The 17167-nt window shown below is 47.8% G+C and overlaps 1 protein-coding gene and 1 pseudogene across 2 annotated transcripts in view; both read right to left on the bottom strand.

Annotated features, from left to right (window-relative positions):
• Window positions 1–997: 997 nt before the first annotated feature.
• On the bottom strand, window positions 998–7951 carry LOC132211320 (eukaryotic initiation factor 4A-I-like; annotated as a pseudogene).
• Window positions 7952–13346: 5395 nt separating this feature from the next.
• Window positions 13347–17167, bottom strand: part of ST7 (suppression of tumorigenicity 7) — a 327721-nt gene continuing 323900 nt past the window's right edge. For both annotated transcript variants that reach the window (XM_059711622.1, XM_059711625.1), the window contains one exon: window positions 13347–13687. In XM_059711622.1, coding sequence (XP_059567605.1) covers window positions 13592–13687 — 96 coding nt within the window. In that variant the 3' untranslated portion in view covers window positions 13347–13591. The remainder of the gene's footprint in view (window positions 13688–17167) is intronic.

Genomic DNA, 17167 nt, shown 5'->3' with positions numbered 1-17167 from the left:
CCTGACTGGGAATTGAATCAGCGACTTGGTGGTGCACAGGATGATGCTCAACCAACACAGCCACGTCAGCCAGGGCCAGAGAGAGAATTTTTGAAAAAGCTTCCTTCACCTGACAGGGCAAATAAATCAGTATCCAGGCATTTCATAGGCGAGATGGAGAAAGCATTCTTCAGAGATAAAACTGAAAAAATATCTCAGTTCTTCCAAACACGGGCTGCGAGGTGTGTGGGGCGCCTAATTTTTATGATCCGGTGTGCTCTTTACCTACCAGGTGAGCCCTTTCTGAACTAGAAGACACTGAGAGGGCTATTTTTGAAGGTAAATATTCTTGTGAGGGCTGAAAAACTGCATTTATGAAAACATTTCTTACTGATATCCAAACAGAACTGGTTAGTCTTGCTGGGAACGCCGTAGGCACCTTGGGTTTGAGGCTGTCAGTGGATATCATCGCAGTGGAGCGAGGCAGAGAAGTGAGCGCCTGGGGCATCTTCATGACTCCCCTTCTCTGTTCTCATTTGAACCGCACAGGCAAAGCAGGTAGATTACCTGAGTGACCCTCTGAGGACATGTCTTTGGCTCTGGTGACCAGTGATTGTTGGGCAATCTCTTTTGATACTTTGATTGAAGCAGGTGATTAAAACACCTACTTGCCTAGAGCTTGGCTATTTTTAGACTATTTCCTGGCGTCCAAGACCCTGTGCAAATATGGGCAAAGATGCTTAAAGAAGTGAGGAAAGAGAAAGGAGGCCTGTGCAGCCCTTGCATATGAAATCACAGCAGGGCCATTTGAATTGTCGATATCCCTCCTGGTGACCGCTGCAGACACGTGAAAGCCGAGCCAGGGACTGCTCAGCCAATTGAAGTGCCATGTAGGTTCCCATTGCCTTCAAGAACCTTTCTGATAAATAGCTCTTGGCCAGCTCCTTATATGGCTACAGACGGCCCCAAGAGGTTGCGATGTATTTGGACACAATCTGATCCTTACTTCTCACGGGTCTCAGGCCTTCGCTTCTGCAGCTGAGGGCGACAGCAGTGGGCTCCAGAGGCTCTCGTACCCTGGCCCCGTGCAGTCACTTTTCCACTGAAGACTCTCCCTTATCTTGAAGAAGAGAGGTGCCTGGCGCTTGTCACACTGTGTAGGGCAGCGGCTAAGATAGTTTGAAAGGGGCTTTGCGGGGAGATCAGAACCTGCACAGGAGAGAAGTGGCTCTTCACTTGTTCACCTTGGAGTCCTTGGGACCCACTGAGAATGATTTCATCAGCCCCCATGGGTGTGACAGGCTGGCTATCCAATGTTGTTTGTTTATTCCTCAGAAGAGCCACACCAGAGGGGGGGTCACTGGTGTTGCCTGGCATCCACTGCTACAACCCAGACACTTCCCCTCAAAGGCTGTGGCCCTTGCATGTTAGATTTTTTTCTTGTGTATTGATGGAACTCAATGCATAATATATGTTGAGTGAATCGATGCCTGGAGCAAAGACAGAAGCTGGTGGCTCATTAGAGTTTTGTTCTTGGATCTTGAAGAAGACAGGATGAAAAATATGTTGTCATTATGGATTTTAGTGAAGTGACAAAAAAGATTAGATCATGTGACATTCCTAAAACTGTCTATTAATAATGCTACAACACCGGTGCTTATGAGCATGTCAGAAGACAAAAACCCTATCACAAAAGAGGACAAAACTCATTCTGATGTTCATGTGGCTGTTGGTCAGTGGTCTTGATGGATGCTGGCACGCCCATCCCCTGCCTCTGGAATCAGTGTGGCCACTCACGCTCCAGTTGCTGGCTCCATGGACGCACCAAGCCCGCTGCCCCAAACAGCGGCCCCTTTCTAACCTCACCTACAGAAAACCTAAGAGAAAAATACTTTCCGCTTTCTCCAGGTAGACTGTTCTTACTAGAGGCCGCATCTTCCCTGAGGAGTATAAAGGAGAGGGGGAAGAAAACTCCCGGGAAAACCAGGAGCCAGAAACGAACAGACAACCTTCTTGGCAGCCCGTATTTAACGTGGAACTGGAACTGTGGAGTGAGCACTGTTCAGAAATGTATACCCAGGAGTGTAACGACCTGTAATATATGAACTGACTTTGGAGTAACCTGTAATATGCTGAACTAACATTGCAACCAGGGGAGCCATTTTTTAAGAATAAAACAACGAGGAAGAATAAATATCACTAATACAGCATGAGTGATATGGGAGTTCCAGCGAACGGGCAATTTTCTCACTCTGACATTAGATTCTAGTCACAGAGGGACCATTTTAGCTGTCACTAATCAGCTTTTGAAAAATAATGTAAAATATAATTTGTTATCTATAAGATCCGGAGGCTTGGGTTGGTGAAAAACCCCACTTGGTGGGGCCCCCGGAGTGTGATAGTAATTAACTGGTCACCGTAGCCAATAAATCAGCTCTTAACAGGCTCTCTCAGACACCATCACTGGGAAATCCTTGAGTGACTGGAGAAAGAACAGGACACTTGCACGGCTGCACCAGTCCTTAATTTCTCCATGTTGTTCAGCCGTATTGGTATCCATAGACAATTATAAGGTCCCAGGACTCTCTTGGGAGTCCATGACCAGTCCCAAGGGTAGGCAGGCCAGGAGTGGGAGCAGAGCACATGATGCCCAGCTGGGGAGCATGACATCATCTCACAGCTGGGTGCAGCCTGGATTCCTCCTGAAATTGTCTGGCAGGCCCCACCTGGTCAGGACGGACAAAATGCTCAGAGACCACACATCTTGTTCGTGGGTCTTTTCATTCCGCATTGGCCTTGTCCAATGTCTTCCAAAATAAATGTGTGAGATGTTCATAAGTGACCTTCATAAAAGAAAAGGGGGCCGACGGTCTGTCCGAACTGCCAGTTGCACAGACTTCTTTATTCTCAGGGCTTCCTGACTCTGTGACTTCCAAGAGAATGGTAAGAGGTGCAATGTTTCCCAAAAGAGCATTTCACTGGGCTAACGTTTCTCACACCCATTGTGGGAAACATGTCTGTGTTGGTTACAGGAGTCCTCTTCCTGCTTCAAATCCACACAGCATTCCACTTGTTTCTTTGCTATTGTGTTTTCTAGAAACATCAGCTCCCTATCTCCTATCATAACACACGTGGTGAAGAACAATGCGAAGTCACCTTGCCTGTTGAGATCTGCTCAGGCTCGCACCTTTCCCAGGTCCTTGAGAAGCAGTGTCCCTGCAGTGCTTTCCGTAGCGTCACAGATCAGTTGGCAAGCAATCAGCTCACAGCCGTGAAACCAGCCGGGCAGGGAGGCAGAGGCTGCGTCCTGGCCAGTGTCCAGCTGTTCAGGCTCAAACCAGCTCCTTACTTCCAAAGCTGTGCAGTGGGGGTGGCATTAGCACCGACCCCACAGCGGGGTCTGGAGCACTGAAAGCGATCGTGCCCATGAGGACCTGATGCTCATAAACAAGAACAACGATGATTTGGGGAACACGGGATAAGAAGAAATAGCATGTCCCCAATAAAATTATGATTTGGCAAAGTTTTTTACAAAAGCTCCTCATTACAAGCGGCTGTTCCAAAATAGAATAAGTGTTATTTCACTGTGATATTCCCCCTAGGCTTCCGTAAAACAATGCTCACTTCTGTTTTCACATCATCCTCTCCTCTACCCCACCTGTCCTTCCTTCCTGCAGACATTTGTTGAGCTTTACTATTCTAGAAGAGAGGATAGCTCGTTCTAGATCACGAGGGTGTGAAGATGAATACCATAATGTGGAACTCAGATTCCTTGTGGTCCAGGGGGGGAGGGGGGTGGGGGTGGCAGGAATGTACAAGTAAAACACGGTGCCGTCGAGAGAACGTGACGACACCCCTGCCACAAAGTGGGTCCTAGTCCACTTGAACTGAGTAAAGGAAAGAGTGAACAAATGGATGAATTTATGCTGACGGGCAGGAGGTTATCACTGATTTGAGGGGCAAAATATCTTTGTGATGTTCACTCATATTTTATCCCTGAATTCTTCCTTTTATCATTTCCAGTTAAATGTACAGATTTTGCAGTTCTTTGCCCCAGATAACTATCAAGAAAGGACCTGCTCCCACTGTACAGACGGTCCTGGGTGTGCAAGAGGGAGAGCGGAGAAGCTGAGAGGCATGGAGCGCGGTGTGTGAGTCTGTGAGCAGCACCTAGATCTCAGAAAGGGAGGCTCAGGTACACACGGGGGCGCCTGGCGCAGGGGGTCCCCAGGTCCCATAGCCCATGTGTGCCGCAGAGGCGAGAGCCAGCAGACTTTAGGGGAGTGCCGGCTCGGATGACGGCACTGTCGCAGGCCAGCGGGACACGGTTTTGTTTACAATTCTATTCCTTGTACACTCTCTAAAATTGTAACTCACTGCCTCTTCCTTAGACAAACACACACACTGAGTTTCTGTTGCCTTTTGATGATGGTCAGTTAAGGTTTTCAATTCCAGAGTTTTCTGCCTAAGGCTGGTCGCACACAAACGTCAAGGCCGAGGCCCCAGGAGACTGTAATCGGGTAAGGCTGGATGTAAAAGACAAGCTGGGGAGAGAGGGGGAGAGAGATGGCGTCCTTTCTGCCCTTTCGCTCCTGCTAGAGAATTACAGCTACCACTCAAAAGACAGACACACCTGAAGGCCGCCTGGACATTTCCTCTCTGCAGACATTTCTTATCTGTTCGACCTCAGCCATTCTTGACTCTCAAAAGGCAGAAATGCAAGACCAGTTCCTTCAAACCCTTGTCTAGGCCCTGCCCGCCTGCTCCACCCCGGTCAGTTCCTAGCACAGCCCACACTGTCACTACCGCAGAGCAGGAGCCTAAATATGTGATGGGAAAGCCTTCGAGGCAGCTCTTCTCCCTCATTTTCAGCACCTACTCTGGGGACCGCTTACTGTGTCTGCTCAGCAGGCAGGTTTGGTTCAGCCGGTGGAGTGAGCATGGCCACGGGGCAAGGAGAACACAGCATGGACTGTGCATGGAACACAAACATGTTTTAAACATTTTAACAATGTCCCTGAAGTTGCACATGAAAGAAAGATGTATTTTTTAAGAGTGATTGAAAGAGGGACCCAAAGTTTCCTTAGACGTAACCCCTGGGTGTGAGCTATCAAGGTTTACTATATTTGGGAAGAGGCAGTTGAACACATTTAATGTTTTCATTAGACATTGCAAAGTAATATTAAAAATAAATTCCTTGAAGGCAGTAATGGATGCCAATTATTAGGAAAGGATCACTCCTAGATGAGAAGAAACCAAAACAGAAGTTTCTAGAAAAGAAAGAGAAGAATACTTCATAGCAAAATCTATCGGACAAGAAAGCTACACACATAGAAAAATGTATAGCCTTAAATATTTTCTTTCTTAAAAATAAAAGTGAATCAAGTGCTCATCTAAGGAAATTAGAAAATTTATAATTCTTACAAATAAGAGAAGCCAGGAAGAGCAAATAAAGATAAAAGCTGAAAGTAACAAAAGATGAAGCAAAAAATATGGTGGAATGCATCCGAAAGTCCAAAACTTGTTTTTTTGAAAGAATAAATTTGTGAGGTTGTTTAAAGAAGGAAAAAAGACAGGGATGGCAAAAATATACAAAATTAGTTATGAGAAAAGAGAAATTATCACAAATACTGAAGAGATTAAATATGTGTATAAATGATATACTCAAGTAACTCTGTGGTATCAATTTTTTCTTTTTTCAGTTTCCAAGTAATTTTATTCAGAATTTTGGGTTTGTTTCCTAAATCAATAAATACTGTACAAAACAATGTAAAAATGGCTACAGTTTTTCTCTTCCTCCCTCCCGCCCCCCCCCCCACACACACACACACTTGGGGACAATCCCCTGGGCCCTCTAATTGAGGGCTTCTCCCTCCAGGTTTGTGACACTCTAGCCCCCACGAATCATCTTCAGAGGAATGTGGCTGAAGTGGGGAGGACCTCCTGGGGTTTGGAGGTTGACTAGGTTAAGGACATGGATTTGTGTATTTTTTGGAGATGAGACAGCACTTGGGACAAGAGCTTATCCCAAAGAAAAGGGTATCTAAAATGTTCATTTTTATACCCTTCAGAAAGTGGCATTTATTCAGAAGAAAACAACAAAAGAAATGACAAGAGGTCCATCCCTTGGCTCCCTTCCCTCTTCCCTCCTGCTCCTCCTCAGCCCCCTGAGGACTGAGCCCTGGCTCAGGTGAGGAGGCAGACCTGCCCCTCTCAGATGAGGTCAGCAACACTGAAGGTCTCAAAGCTTGAAGAGTACTCTTTTCTTCTGTCACCCTGTTAATAGCCACACCCTACGGCCAACATGCCCAGTCTGATAGACTCTGTGGGTATGGTTCTTCCCGCTGGTGGAAGGTCACAGGTAATGGCTAAAGAAACCTGTGGCACTTCCCTGCCTCTGGCCAGCGGTCAGTGTGGGTCAATACTCTGCTAGAGCCCAAGTGGAACTCCCTCCTGATCACATCTCACTCCTCTGGTTCGCACCTCCGTGCAGGGCAGAGACAGCGAAGTCTCGGGCATGCATCTGCTCAGTGAGATAGCCTTTCTGCGAGTGTCCAGGAGATGACTACCTGGGTGATGGGGAGGGTTTCATCCAAGGCACAAGGCGCGTCCAGCTTCCACTCCCCTCCTTCCGCGTTGATGTAGAATTGGCGGATACCCTCCAGAGTCAACTCTTCCTTCCCACCAAGAACTTGAATGGGGTCCCTCAGGAACATCTGGGTCACCTCAAGCACTTGGGGCGTCATGGCACCGTAGCTGGCAGCAAATCACCCAGGAGTTGCTGGTGAGCTTTTGGAATATGTCATAGACGTGGTCCCTAAATCATGGCTTCACGTTTCATCAGCGTCATCCATACAAACCTCTTGATGTGTTTGGGAGACAGGTATTGTAGGGCGCGGCTATAGGGTTAAGCCTCGGACTGACCTGTTGGCAAAGCCACAAACAAATCCCAGCTTAGAGGGCACAGTCCTCTTAGCATAATTAGGCTTGACCTTATGACGCTCCCTAGATCTTATCTGGGAAGCTAATGGGCTGTGGGAGGTGCAGCAAGTGCTGCCAAAACAGGTGAAACTCACAAGAACATTATAACTATGGTGACCACTACCTTGTTTACCTCTGGCTATAAAATAAAGGCTCAGCTTGACTCTGATCTCTCTCTGTGGCCTCAGCCAGACACATGAAGATCCACCTAGACCAGTGATGGCGAACCTATGACACGCATGTCAGAGGTGACACGTGAACTCATTTTTTTGGTTGATTTTTCTTTGTTAAATGGCATCTAAATATATAAAATAAATATCAAAAATAAGTTTTTGTTTTACTATGGTTGCAAATATCAAAAAATTTCTATATGTGACACGGCACCAGAGTTAAGTGAGGGTTTTTCAAAATGCTGACACGCCGAGCTCAAAAGGTTCGCCATCACTGGCCTAGACCCAGCTTATTCTCTCTGTCTGTCATTTCTTCATCCTTCACCGCCCTCACTCAGGCTTGTGGAGCCCTTGGCTGAGCTGGCTCTGCACAGGTATCTATAGGTGAGCAGGTCAAACACATGGCCCGAGGCACCCACGATGATATGGGGAGCACCATCTGCAGCTTCTGCACCTCAGCGTGCACCCTGGTATCCCCAAGGCAGGAGGCGCTCATGCAATGTCCTAGAGCCATGGCTACCTTCTGTGTCTGCAGTGCCAATTCCCCAGTGGGTGCCTGGATCAAGACCTGGGTGGCCTGTTGAGCCAATGCAACCTGTTGCAGAACCGATGTGGCAAACGTGGCCGTTTTTCCTGTCCCAGATTGGTCTTGAGCGATCACATCATAACCCTTGATACAGGAGGATGGCTCGCTGCTGGATGGCAGGGGCTTCTCAAAACCACAGGCGTAGATGCCACACAGGAGGGACCCATAGGCTCATGTCTTCAAAGCTGTCAACAATCTCATTCCAGTTACTCTCAGTGCCGCCTTCAGGCTCCATTTCCCGGGGGCATTGTCTCTGGATGTGGTTTAAAGTCTGAGTCTGCTGACTGAGGGCCGATGGCTGGCTCTTCCTACCAGCAGCTGGCCAAGCACGATGCCATCGCCATTCCCTGACCCAACCCCCTCCCCCCTCCACATAGCCCCCAGTTCTGGGAACCCTGACTCACAGACATGATCCTTAGACACTCCTGTGGTAGCATGTTTGAATGGCTAGAGAAAAAGGCTATTTCCTAGGAAAACTATACAAGCTAAACATTAGAAATAAAATGTTTGCAGAGACCACAGTAGATAGTAAAAACATGATCAAAGGTCTATCATTAACAATCCAAAAATCCGATATTTCCTATCTGAATTTTTTCAAATCCTTGAAGAGAAGGTCATTTCAGTGTTTATCCTGGGCCATATAAAAACATGGAGGATTCTGCAGTTCTTTTTACAAAGGCAGAATGACCTTCCTACTAAGTATTGATAAGAAAGTTAAAAACAAACAAACTGATCATTCCCTGTATAAGATTCAAAGTGTCAATTGTTAATTTAGAATGCCTGCATTTGTATCCCAATGCATAGGAGTTGAGACTAAGGGACACTTACTGCCCTGGGGGAGGGTCTTCATAGAGAAAAGCCGGTCTGAATGGCTTTCGATGTCCCCTCATCTAGAAATACACCCATAAGGCAGGAATGCAGCTTGGATTCCAGCTGCCATTTGCGTAAGAAGTCAGAAACTGTGGGCCTGGGGTGAGCAGTGTGAGCACCATGTGGACATGGTTTTAAAAACTGCTGCTCCATATGGGTGGCTGCGGCTCTGCCTCTGGCTCTGCCTCCCCATGGATATGTAAAAGCCTCAGAACAATAGGACCTGGATGCTTGTCCCCAGGTGCAGCAAATCAGGCAGGAGCTGGGAAGAGAGAGACCGTCCTGGCATCCAGTCCTGGGGAGGCCGAGAGGGCAGGAGGGAGTCAGGACTCCGCTCAAGAGCTGAGCAGAGGAGAAGAAAATGGCAGCTGCAGAGGCAGACCTGTCAGGCTCCTGTCCCAGGGCCAGACTAAAATACAACTAAAATGAAAATATCTATCTGGAGTAACCAACTGAGGCCCAGCTGAGGAGACCTGTATCACGGGAGGACAGAAAACACATGGAGACAGGTAGGGAGGGCGAGGTCCCGGGAAGACTGCCCCAGCTCCCAGGGGCCGTGGGCCGAGAGGGAGGAGGAGCTCTCTGCCATGGGAGGGCCTGTTCTCTCAGAAGACAGAGGCCTGGAGCCCAGAGACCCGCCGCCCAGGTAGCATCCAGCCGTGAAGGCAGCCGGGCTGCTGGCTCCGGAGACCAGAGCTGGTAGGAGAGAGAGTGGCGGTTTCATTTATGTTTTTCTCTAAACCGAGAGCCCAGGAGTTTTCACTTGTAACTACTCACCGAGGACTCAGGTGCCTGGGGAGAGGCTGGGCTGGGAGGCATTGTGGGGGACTTGCTGGGACAGCAGCCAGGAGCATTTGGTCCTAGGCCCCCAAACTGAAGCGGCCATCTTTCCAGAGAGGAGCTGGCAGGGGGCTCCCAGCAGCCAGAGGGCAGGTAAAGGAAAAAACCCACCCCGGTGACACAACCAGCCCCAATCCCAGGGCCCAGCCTGCCACATTTTAAGCTTTTCAGAGGAAACAAATGTAGAGGCCAAGTTTAAGGGGTTCTACAGTCTCAGGAGCCCTCAGTGACTGGATTGGGGAAGGGGACATCCGCCCCACTATCCTGGGAACCAGACTGGTACATTCCCTGCACTGGAGAACTGATTAAAACTCAATGTTTCCAGCCAACCCCGTTGGTCCCCATACAAAGATCTCTGTCCAGCCGAGGGCAGAGTAATACTTTGGGCCACTGGCAGAGGAGTAGCTCTGGGACAGGGAGACACACCCACCACATTCCCTGAAAGCTCAACAGCACCCCCCCCCATCCCCCTCTGCCTAAAGCCCTGTTAGAAACAGACTATTGAGTGATTAGGATTGACAGCTGGCTGGCAGGCAAAGGTGGGCAGAGGTGGAGCCTGAGGAACTAGGGCCAGTGTGCTGACTCAGCCCTGGGTCCCTGCTGCTAACCAGGCAAAAGCATACAGGACACTGAAAAGAGATACAGAGGAAGATATAAACAAATGGAAGACTATACCGTGCTCATGGATTGGTAGAATCTACTTCATTTACCCATGGACACAGACAATAGGTAAAGGCCTGGGGCTAGAAGAGATCAATGGGGGTAAGGGGGAGGGGGGCATATGTAATACTTTCAACAATAAAGATTAAAATAATAATCCTATATAATAAAAGCCTAATATGCAAATTGTCCCCTCAACCAGGAGTTCGACCAGGGGGTGAGGCTGGCCAGCCAACCAAGGGAAGGGAGGCCCTGGCCAGCTGCTGGCGGCTGCTAGGGACCCTACCCCTGCACGAATTTCATGCACTGGGCCTCTAGTAATAATAATAAAGGAGCCGAGCAGAGTAGTGGAAGAGGCAGAGGGAAGGGAGCATTGGGGTCACAGGTTGGCCTGAAGAGCAACTCTGGGTTTTAAGGTGAGAGGGTTAAGTTCACACAAGTTTAGAAATGTCTCCTTCCTCCTCATGTGATTAGCTCCTCTGGGATCATGGACCCATTTTCTTCAACAGTTCCATACCCAGGCTGGTGTCTTCATTCTGCTACCACCTTCCTCCACCTTCTCCTCCCCCATTCATCCCTTTACGCCTCACAGTCTAACTTCTGCCTCCCCTACTCATGAAACTGCTCTAAAGTCCTATTGACGTGCGCTTTTCCATCCTGTGTTACATTTCTTTGCTGCGTTTCCTGGAATGAGGGCTCCTGATATGTACTCACTTTGGACCGTTTCCACTTGCCTTTGCCTCCGGGGCTCTTGAACATTTCTGTAGTCTTGTCACAGTCGAGTCCCCAACTCAGGCAGGCGGACATCACTGTGGACTTGCGTTTGTATTCCAACACATATAAGTTGAGGCAAAGGGACACTTAATAGATGGTTTCCCCATCTATTAAATCAAATAATTGTAATCATAACTACTTATTCTTCCAGCTCAAAATTGTAATTCTATGCCTCTCCTGGTCCTTTGGGAACCAATCTCTCTCCTCTGAACATGAACTGAAGTTTACATGTCCTTGTCATGTATTACATCAATTCCATGAATCATCTGAGCACCCATTCCAGGTCAAGGGTTGTGCTGGGGGAATAAGTGGTAAAGAGGCAAATAAAGGCAGATATGGCCCCGCCCTCAGGAGCAGCCCTGCTGGTGCGCATTTAGGAGTCAACCTCTTCCAAGAAAATTTCCGAAGGGCAGGAGGCAGGTGCATGACCCCATCAGGGCTTTGCACAGAGGCAGAACAAAGACAAGCTTGCCGAAAGCATGAACAACCTGTGGGCGTGTGAACATTACCTGCCCACGTGGCTTTGCTCTGGGATGGAGACCGGGAGCCTGCAGGGTCTGGCTGTGAGGATGTGTTGTGGCCCTTTCCCCACACGCTGCTATTTGAAGGCTCCTGGGGAAAAATTCTGGATTCTAAATAAAAGCGAAACAAAGTACATAAAGGACAACCCCCGCCTCCCCTTTTTAAAGCACTGGATTGAGATTTTAAATAGAGGATTTGAGGTTGATTATTTTTCTTTTTTTGCTAAAGCCAGATGCTGTTGGGGTCCATCCCCAGCAGGTCCAGGGGTTCCCAAAGGTGTGGACGGAGTCGGCGAAGAAGGAATGACATGGAGACAGTGTTCAGATGATCATCATAGCCAGGTTCTGTAGCCAGATTCTCCAGCCAGGTTCTGTGTTTTATTGTCTTGTTACATCTGTATTTATACCAGTTGATTTTAATCCTATCAATTTATATTCCAAAGGTTAGGGCGTTTCTTATCTCCCTTCCAGGGAGTAAAGATTATGTAGCTTAAGCGTCATTGTTCGTAGTTAAAGTGATTAAACCACCCGCCTGGCACTTAGTTGAGGGGTTTTATTCCCTCCCTAACTTCAGGGAAAAATCCCTATGTGGGGAAACAACCTTTCTCGGAGAGGTGACCTTGGTTAAAACACATAGCGCCAAGAAGGGGAGCAAACATATTAAGAACAGTATGCCATATATGCCAGGTCCCTTGAAACATATGCTGTGCAGATGTTTCTTCCCTGCAGCAACTGTGTCAAGCAGCAAGGATGGACCGGCTTCCGGCAAGATGCCCTAGCAGGTGTAAATCATGTAGATAGCTTTTGAAAGTGGTGAGAACAAACGATCACTAAAAGGCTCAAAGAATGCTCATATTCCAAGCAATGCACACACGACATAAAAAAATACCCTTCTGACGCCACTGCTCTTTGCACTGCCAGAGAATATACAGAATCCTGGAGCCTATGATACCATGGAGATAGCACATCCAGAGAGCTTCAACGAGATTTTCTAGCCTGTCCAGAAGTCTTGTTCTAGAACCACTCAGAGGACATGTGATCACTCCCCACTTCCACCAAGAGCAATTGCTTCTACAGAATTCAAGGAAGCCAACAACCAAGCAAAATTATCCATCCTGATCCCAGCCATTTGCTATCCAACCTTCATGCTTGCGAATACAAAACATCTACTCAGAGGAGAGCTGAAGGAACCCCAAGCCATCAACCTCTATCCCAAAAGGGAAGCAAAGCTCTCCAATGACATTCGCTTACAGAATGTTCTGCCAGAGAGAGGAATAAAGAGATGAGAAAGAGAGAAAGACCTCAGTCAGTTGCTTTTTCCCCCAACCTGGGATCAAACCAGAAACCTAGGTATGTACCCTGACCAGGAATCAAACCCAACACCTTTCAGTGCAAGAGATGATGCTGCAACCAACTGAGCCACACCAGCCAGGGCCTCTCTGACCTTTGTGCTCAATTTTTCTGTAAATATTAAACAGCTCTAAAAATAAAGTACCCTTCTGAGAAAACATTTTCAAATGGCAATGTAGGTGAAGTGGTCAGGTTCTACAACAAAGTGTTGAGTCTATAGCCCCTCATCAAAAGTTTTCTTCTCACAAGTTGGCAGAAAGCAAAACAAAATGATTCTGAGAACTGAAGTGTTGAGTTCAGTCAATGAGTAGAGTCTGAACTGGAACAACCTGCTATGACGCATCCATGTCATCTCACTCGCACTTCCTGTCATTCATTTTGAAGCTTGTTTTGTGCGTTTGGTCCGTGAGGACACTCAGTTTGGGGCTGCAAAAGATGGAACTCTTGAGCCAAAGAGATTCCATTTTCCAAGCTACTGACGGCAGGAGTTCTAAGGGCCTGCTGGGTTTCAGGAGCAAAGTAAACCACGGGGTCCCTAGTAAACTGGCATAAGCCCGCAGGTTTCCTGGGGACACCCACGTTTAGGACTGGAAGACACAGAAAGGTCACAACTGGTTACTGCAATACACAAAAGTTTATTTTTGACTTTTTTCTTTTTTGAAGGAAATAATAGAAATAAACATTAATAAATTTTGTACAACAAAAACAGCTTTTAATATGGAACAGACAGCCCATGAATGTTCTAAATCTCCAAATGGCTTCCCTTTTTCACAGTCACGCTTTCTTGTGCTCTGGGAGGAGTCAGCACGGACACGCTGGTGCGGTCCACCGGGCGCAGAGTGGGAGCGCGAAGGGCTTCCCTAGATTCGAGTCAGCTGGTGCCACAGGCTGGACGGGAGGATGCTTTCCACTTTCTCCATGACAAAGTTTAAGGGGGCAAACAAAGTGCTGAGGAACTGCGGAGAGAGCAGAAAGGCGCAGCTGTCAGGAGAGATCTCATTCAAGATTATAAAATAAACCCCTCCAACCCAGGTTTGCATCTAAAGTTCTGTGTTATAAAAGCCTCAAAAGGCTGCAACTTCCCATTTATTCTGCAGGAAACACTGGTTGATGTTCAGACCTACATTCCAGTCCCCACCCCTGAACTCTGAGAGGTAAAGGTAGAAGTGTCTCCTGGCAGCCCCCTTTGAGAGCCGCCCCACAATTCTGAGTCCTCCCATTAGCTTTTAGGATCTCCTAGCTGCCCATGCAGATGACCATCAAAAGGGATTGATAGGCAGCAAGTGGGCAAAGGAGTTAACATGGTGACAAGAGTTAAAAATGGTGACCATCTGCTTACCAAGCTGGGTATGGAACTCACTAAGTGAAAAAGGGAATTTTTAAAGTCAATGTTGTATGGCTGTGAACTGCTTTGGATCCTATAGTCTCCCAAACACCTGTGCAGCCCATGCTCATTTCTGAACCACCTGCATCATGGCAACCTGCACCACGGTGTGCATCATGGGAGCCTGGGGAGGGCAGCCAACCAGCCAGCCTGCCGACAGCATGTCCTTGTTCAAGAGGTGCTGCTCGGAGACCTTGGGGAGCTATTTCATTTGGTTACTAAACTTCCTCCTTTACATGCAGAGAATAATTTAGCACATGAACTGTGCCTTTTAAGAAACCCAAGTGCTTCGCCGGAGACTCATTTAACGTAATCTCAAAACTGTCCTGATTGTGTCCTTGTGAAGAACCGCCTTCACTTCATGAACCATCTAATATTTGGCAGAAGAGGGGCCCAACCTAGCCGGCACGAGGGGCATTTGGAGGTTCCTTTGCCCTCTGTCTCTTCAGAACCCAGGTATCATCTCGCTAGGGTCCAATACCTGGTCTGAGTACTGGGGAGTCCTTTGTCCTAATCCTTTGTCCATAGCACATCATTGTCTATATTACCAAGAATTTCTCATAGAAGTGATGTGAGTATATATGCAGAGGGGGGACTTGGTTCTTGGGTCAAAAAATGAGTGGACAGTACACTTCATGAAGTCAGAACAGGCCTCTCTACAGGTCGTGTGTTCTATAGACTGTGGGTCTTCAAGGAAGGGTATGGTAGGCAAGTTTCCCAGATTCATTTGACCTCAGAATCTTGCCTCCTCCTTTTTAAAAAGAACCAGTAGAGTACAAACCGGGAAGGCCTGTGACACATGACAGCTGGATCATCAAGTGTGAGGATGTAAAGAAAAGCCAAGGTAGTGTAAGACTTGGAGCCTTTCCCGTGCTGTCTTGTACGTCCATTACATATATTTGCTCAGTGAGGCCCTTAAGCGCTGGGTGAGAGATAAAGGAGTCTAGGACAAAGCTGCTACTGTCAGGAACCTCAAAGCCTGGGACTAGAGGGAGCGGCACTAGCCTGTACCCAGCAGAGTAACAATGCCAGGTAGACCAGGATGGAACAGGAGCACCAGGAGGACTCAGAAAGGGAGAATGCTTCCTGGTGAAAGGATCGGAACATCTTAAAGTGAGGCAGCTGAAACAGACCCCAATGGAGGGTTGGGTATCAAAAGGAGAGATGGGGAAGGATGATAAGGAAAGAAAGAGGAGTAAGTGGACCCTCCAGGCCCAATAGACAACTGTAAGAGAACGGGAAAACGACGGGTATGACCAGCAGATGGTAAGTGGTCGAGCTTAGCTGGACGAGTTACAGGCAGAGCTTAAAAGTAGTTAGAGGGATGTTAGGGAGGGCCTAAAAGCCAGGCTGGATTTGTAGTTAAGAAACAGGCACTTGAGCAAAGATGGATGGCTCTTTCCTTCTTCAAGTGCATGCTAGATACAGTGTAAGGCAATCTCCAGTCACCCTCTGAAACTAGCCTTTGAGTGCACAGAACCACTTTAGATGCTCGCCCTACAGAATGACTCCCTATGCCTACCCTTTTCAGTTTAGAGTTGAACGAAGTTGTAAGGCATCACGAGAGATATTGGCCCAGAAAGGAGTAATTACTTCCTCTGAAAGAGTTTGTAAAATCCTGGTTATGAAAGGATAACACGGAAAAAGTCTACTGATTGCATTAACCTAACAGGATAACATTATACAATTAAAAATATATATACACATTTTAAACTTATTTATATGTGTTCAGAGACTACCATGCTTCCTAAATCACAGCATTTGCCTATAATGCTCATTTCCACAAAGAGGAGCTGGGTGCTAAAGAGGTCTGGATAAACCAGAGATTCCGACAGGGGTTGGGAGACGGGCTAGCGAACAGGCGATGTTGCTGGTGAGATGATCAGATCCTAAAGAGTTGACCAGAAATGATTTAGAACTGCTGACGGTGTGCCTGAGGGGGAGGGACTACCGAAGTACTAACATGTGCCGTGCGTGCGTGCGTTAGAGGAAAGGCGCGCTCAGCACCTGCACTTGGGCTGTTCCCCGCACTGTAACATGGAGACTTCAGGGAGCCTCAGCTTGGGCAGCAGAATGAACGGGGATGTTGTTACAAAGTTGGTTCGAAATAAAGCCGTTTGCTTGTTTGCTTTGTTTTGGGCACTGACCTGACTTGGATAACAAGTGCAAAAGGCAAGGCCTCTGGAAATCAAGAGGTGAGCCTCTCCCCCTGTTTGACGTCTGTAATTACTCCTCTTCCCCAACGTGCACTAAGACCATGGGGCCTGCCTCCCCGGGCCCCACCTGCCTTCTCATCAAGGTTCCACAGAGATTTAAGTCCCCCTGCCTCCGAGGTATATGATAATTGAATGCTCTCGCTCGCATCTAGAATGTTCCATCCTGAGGAAATTGAGAAAAGAGACCCCAGTTTTCTTACAGCTCCCAGTTGTGATGTGCTCACTTTATTACTGCGCTGCTTTCCTCCTTAGCGCCCTGCCCCCAGCCTCCTTCCCACACCCCACCCTCAGGGAGGAGCTGCTGAGCCCTCTCATTTAGAAACGAAATGAAGGTCAGCAGCTTTCATTGGAGGCACTAGAAAAAAGTTCGATAGAACCCATCTTGCTTGGGATGCTCATTTATATTTCTTTGCATGCTTGAAGATCAGTCCTTTTTTATTTTTATGTTTTGGCCAGAGACACAACCAATGCACACAGAGGAACAGCAGCTTCACTCGCAGACTTGGGAAGTTTACCGCGCGGAGAGGTAAGTCTGAGTGCGCAGCACCAGGCAACCCTGGAACGGCTCATCTCTTTCAATGTCCAAAACCTCTGTCCAGAGGGCAGAGATATACGGTCAGATGTGCTGTGAGTTAATCAGTGTCTGGTGGCGAGAAAACGCAACTGAACAAATGAAAAAGGGAGAGTGACACTGCAATCGCCTGATCCTTTCCTGAAGCACCGTCACTCAGAAGGTCGTGGCGCCCAACATGCCCAGTGACCGTTGGAAACGCCTCTGCTTATCTGAATAAGTTCCAGGTGCCCCCTGCAATCAGACAATTGACATTTCACTGTAA

Source organism: Myotis daubentonii, chromosome 10 (assembly GCF_963259705.1).
Source record: "Myotis daubentonii chromosome 10, mMyoDau2.1, whole genome shotgun sequence".
Taxonomy (NCBI): domain Eukaryota; kingdom Metazoa; phylum Chordata; class Mammalia; order Chiroptera; family Vespertilionidae; genus Myotis; species Myotis daubentonii.
The sequence above is the reverse complement of the archived record's forward strand: the minus strand, read 5'-3'. Positions and strand labels throughout refer to the sequence as shown.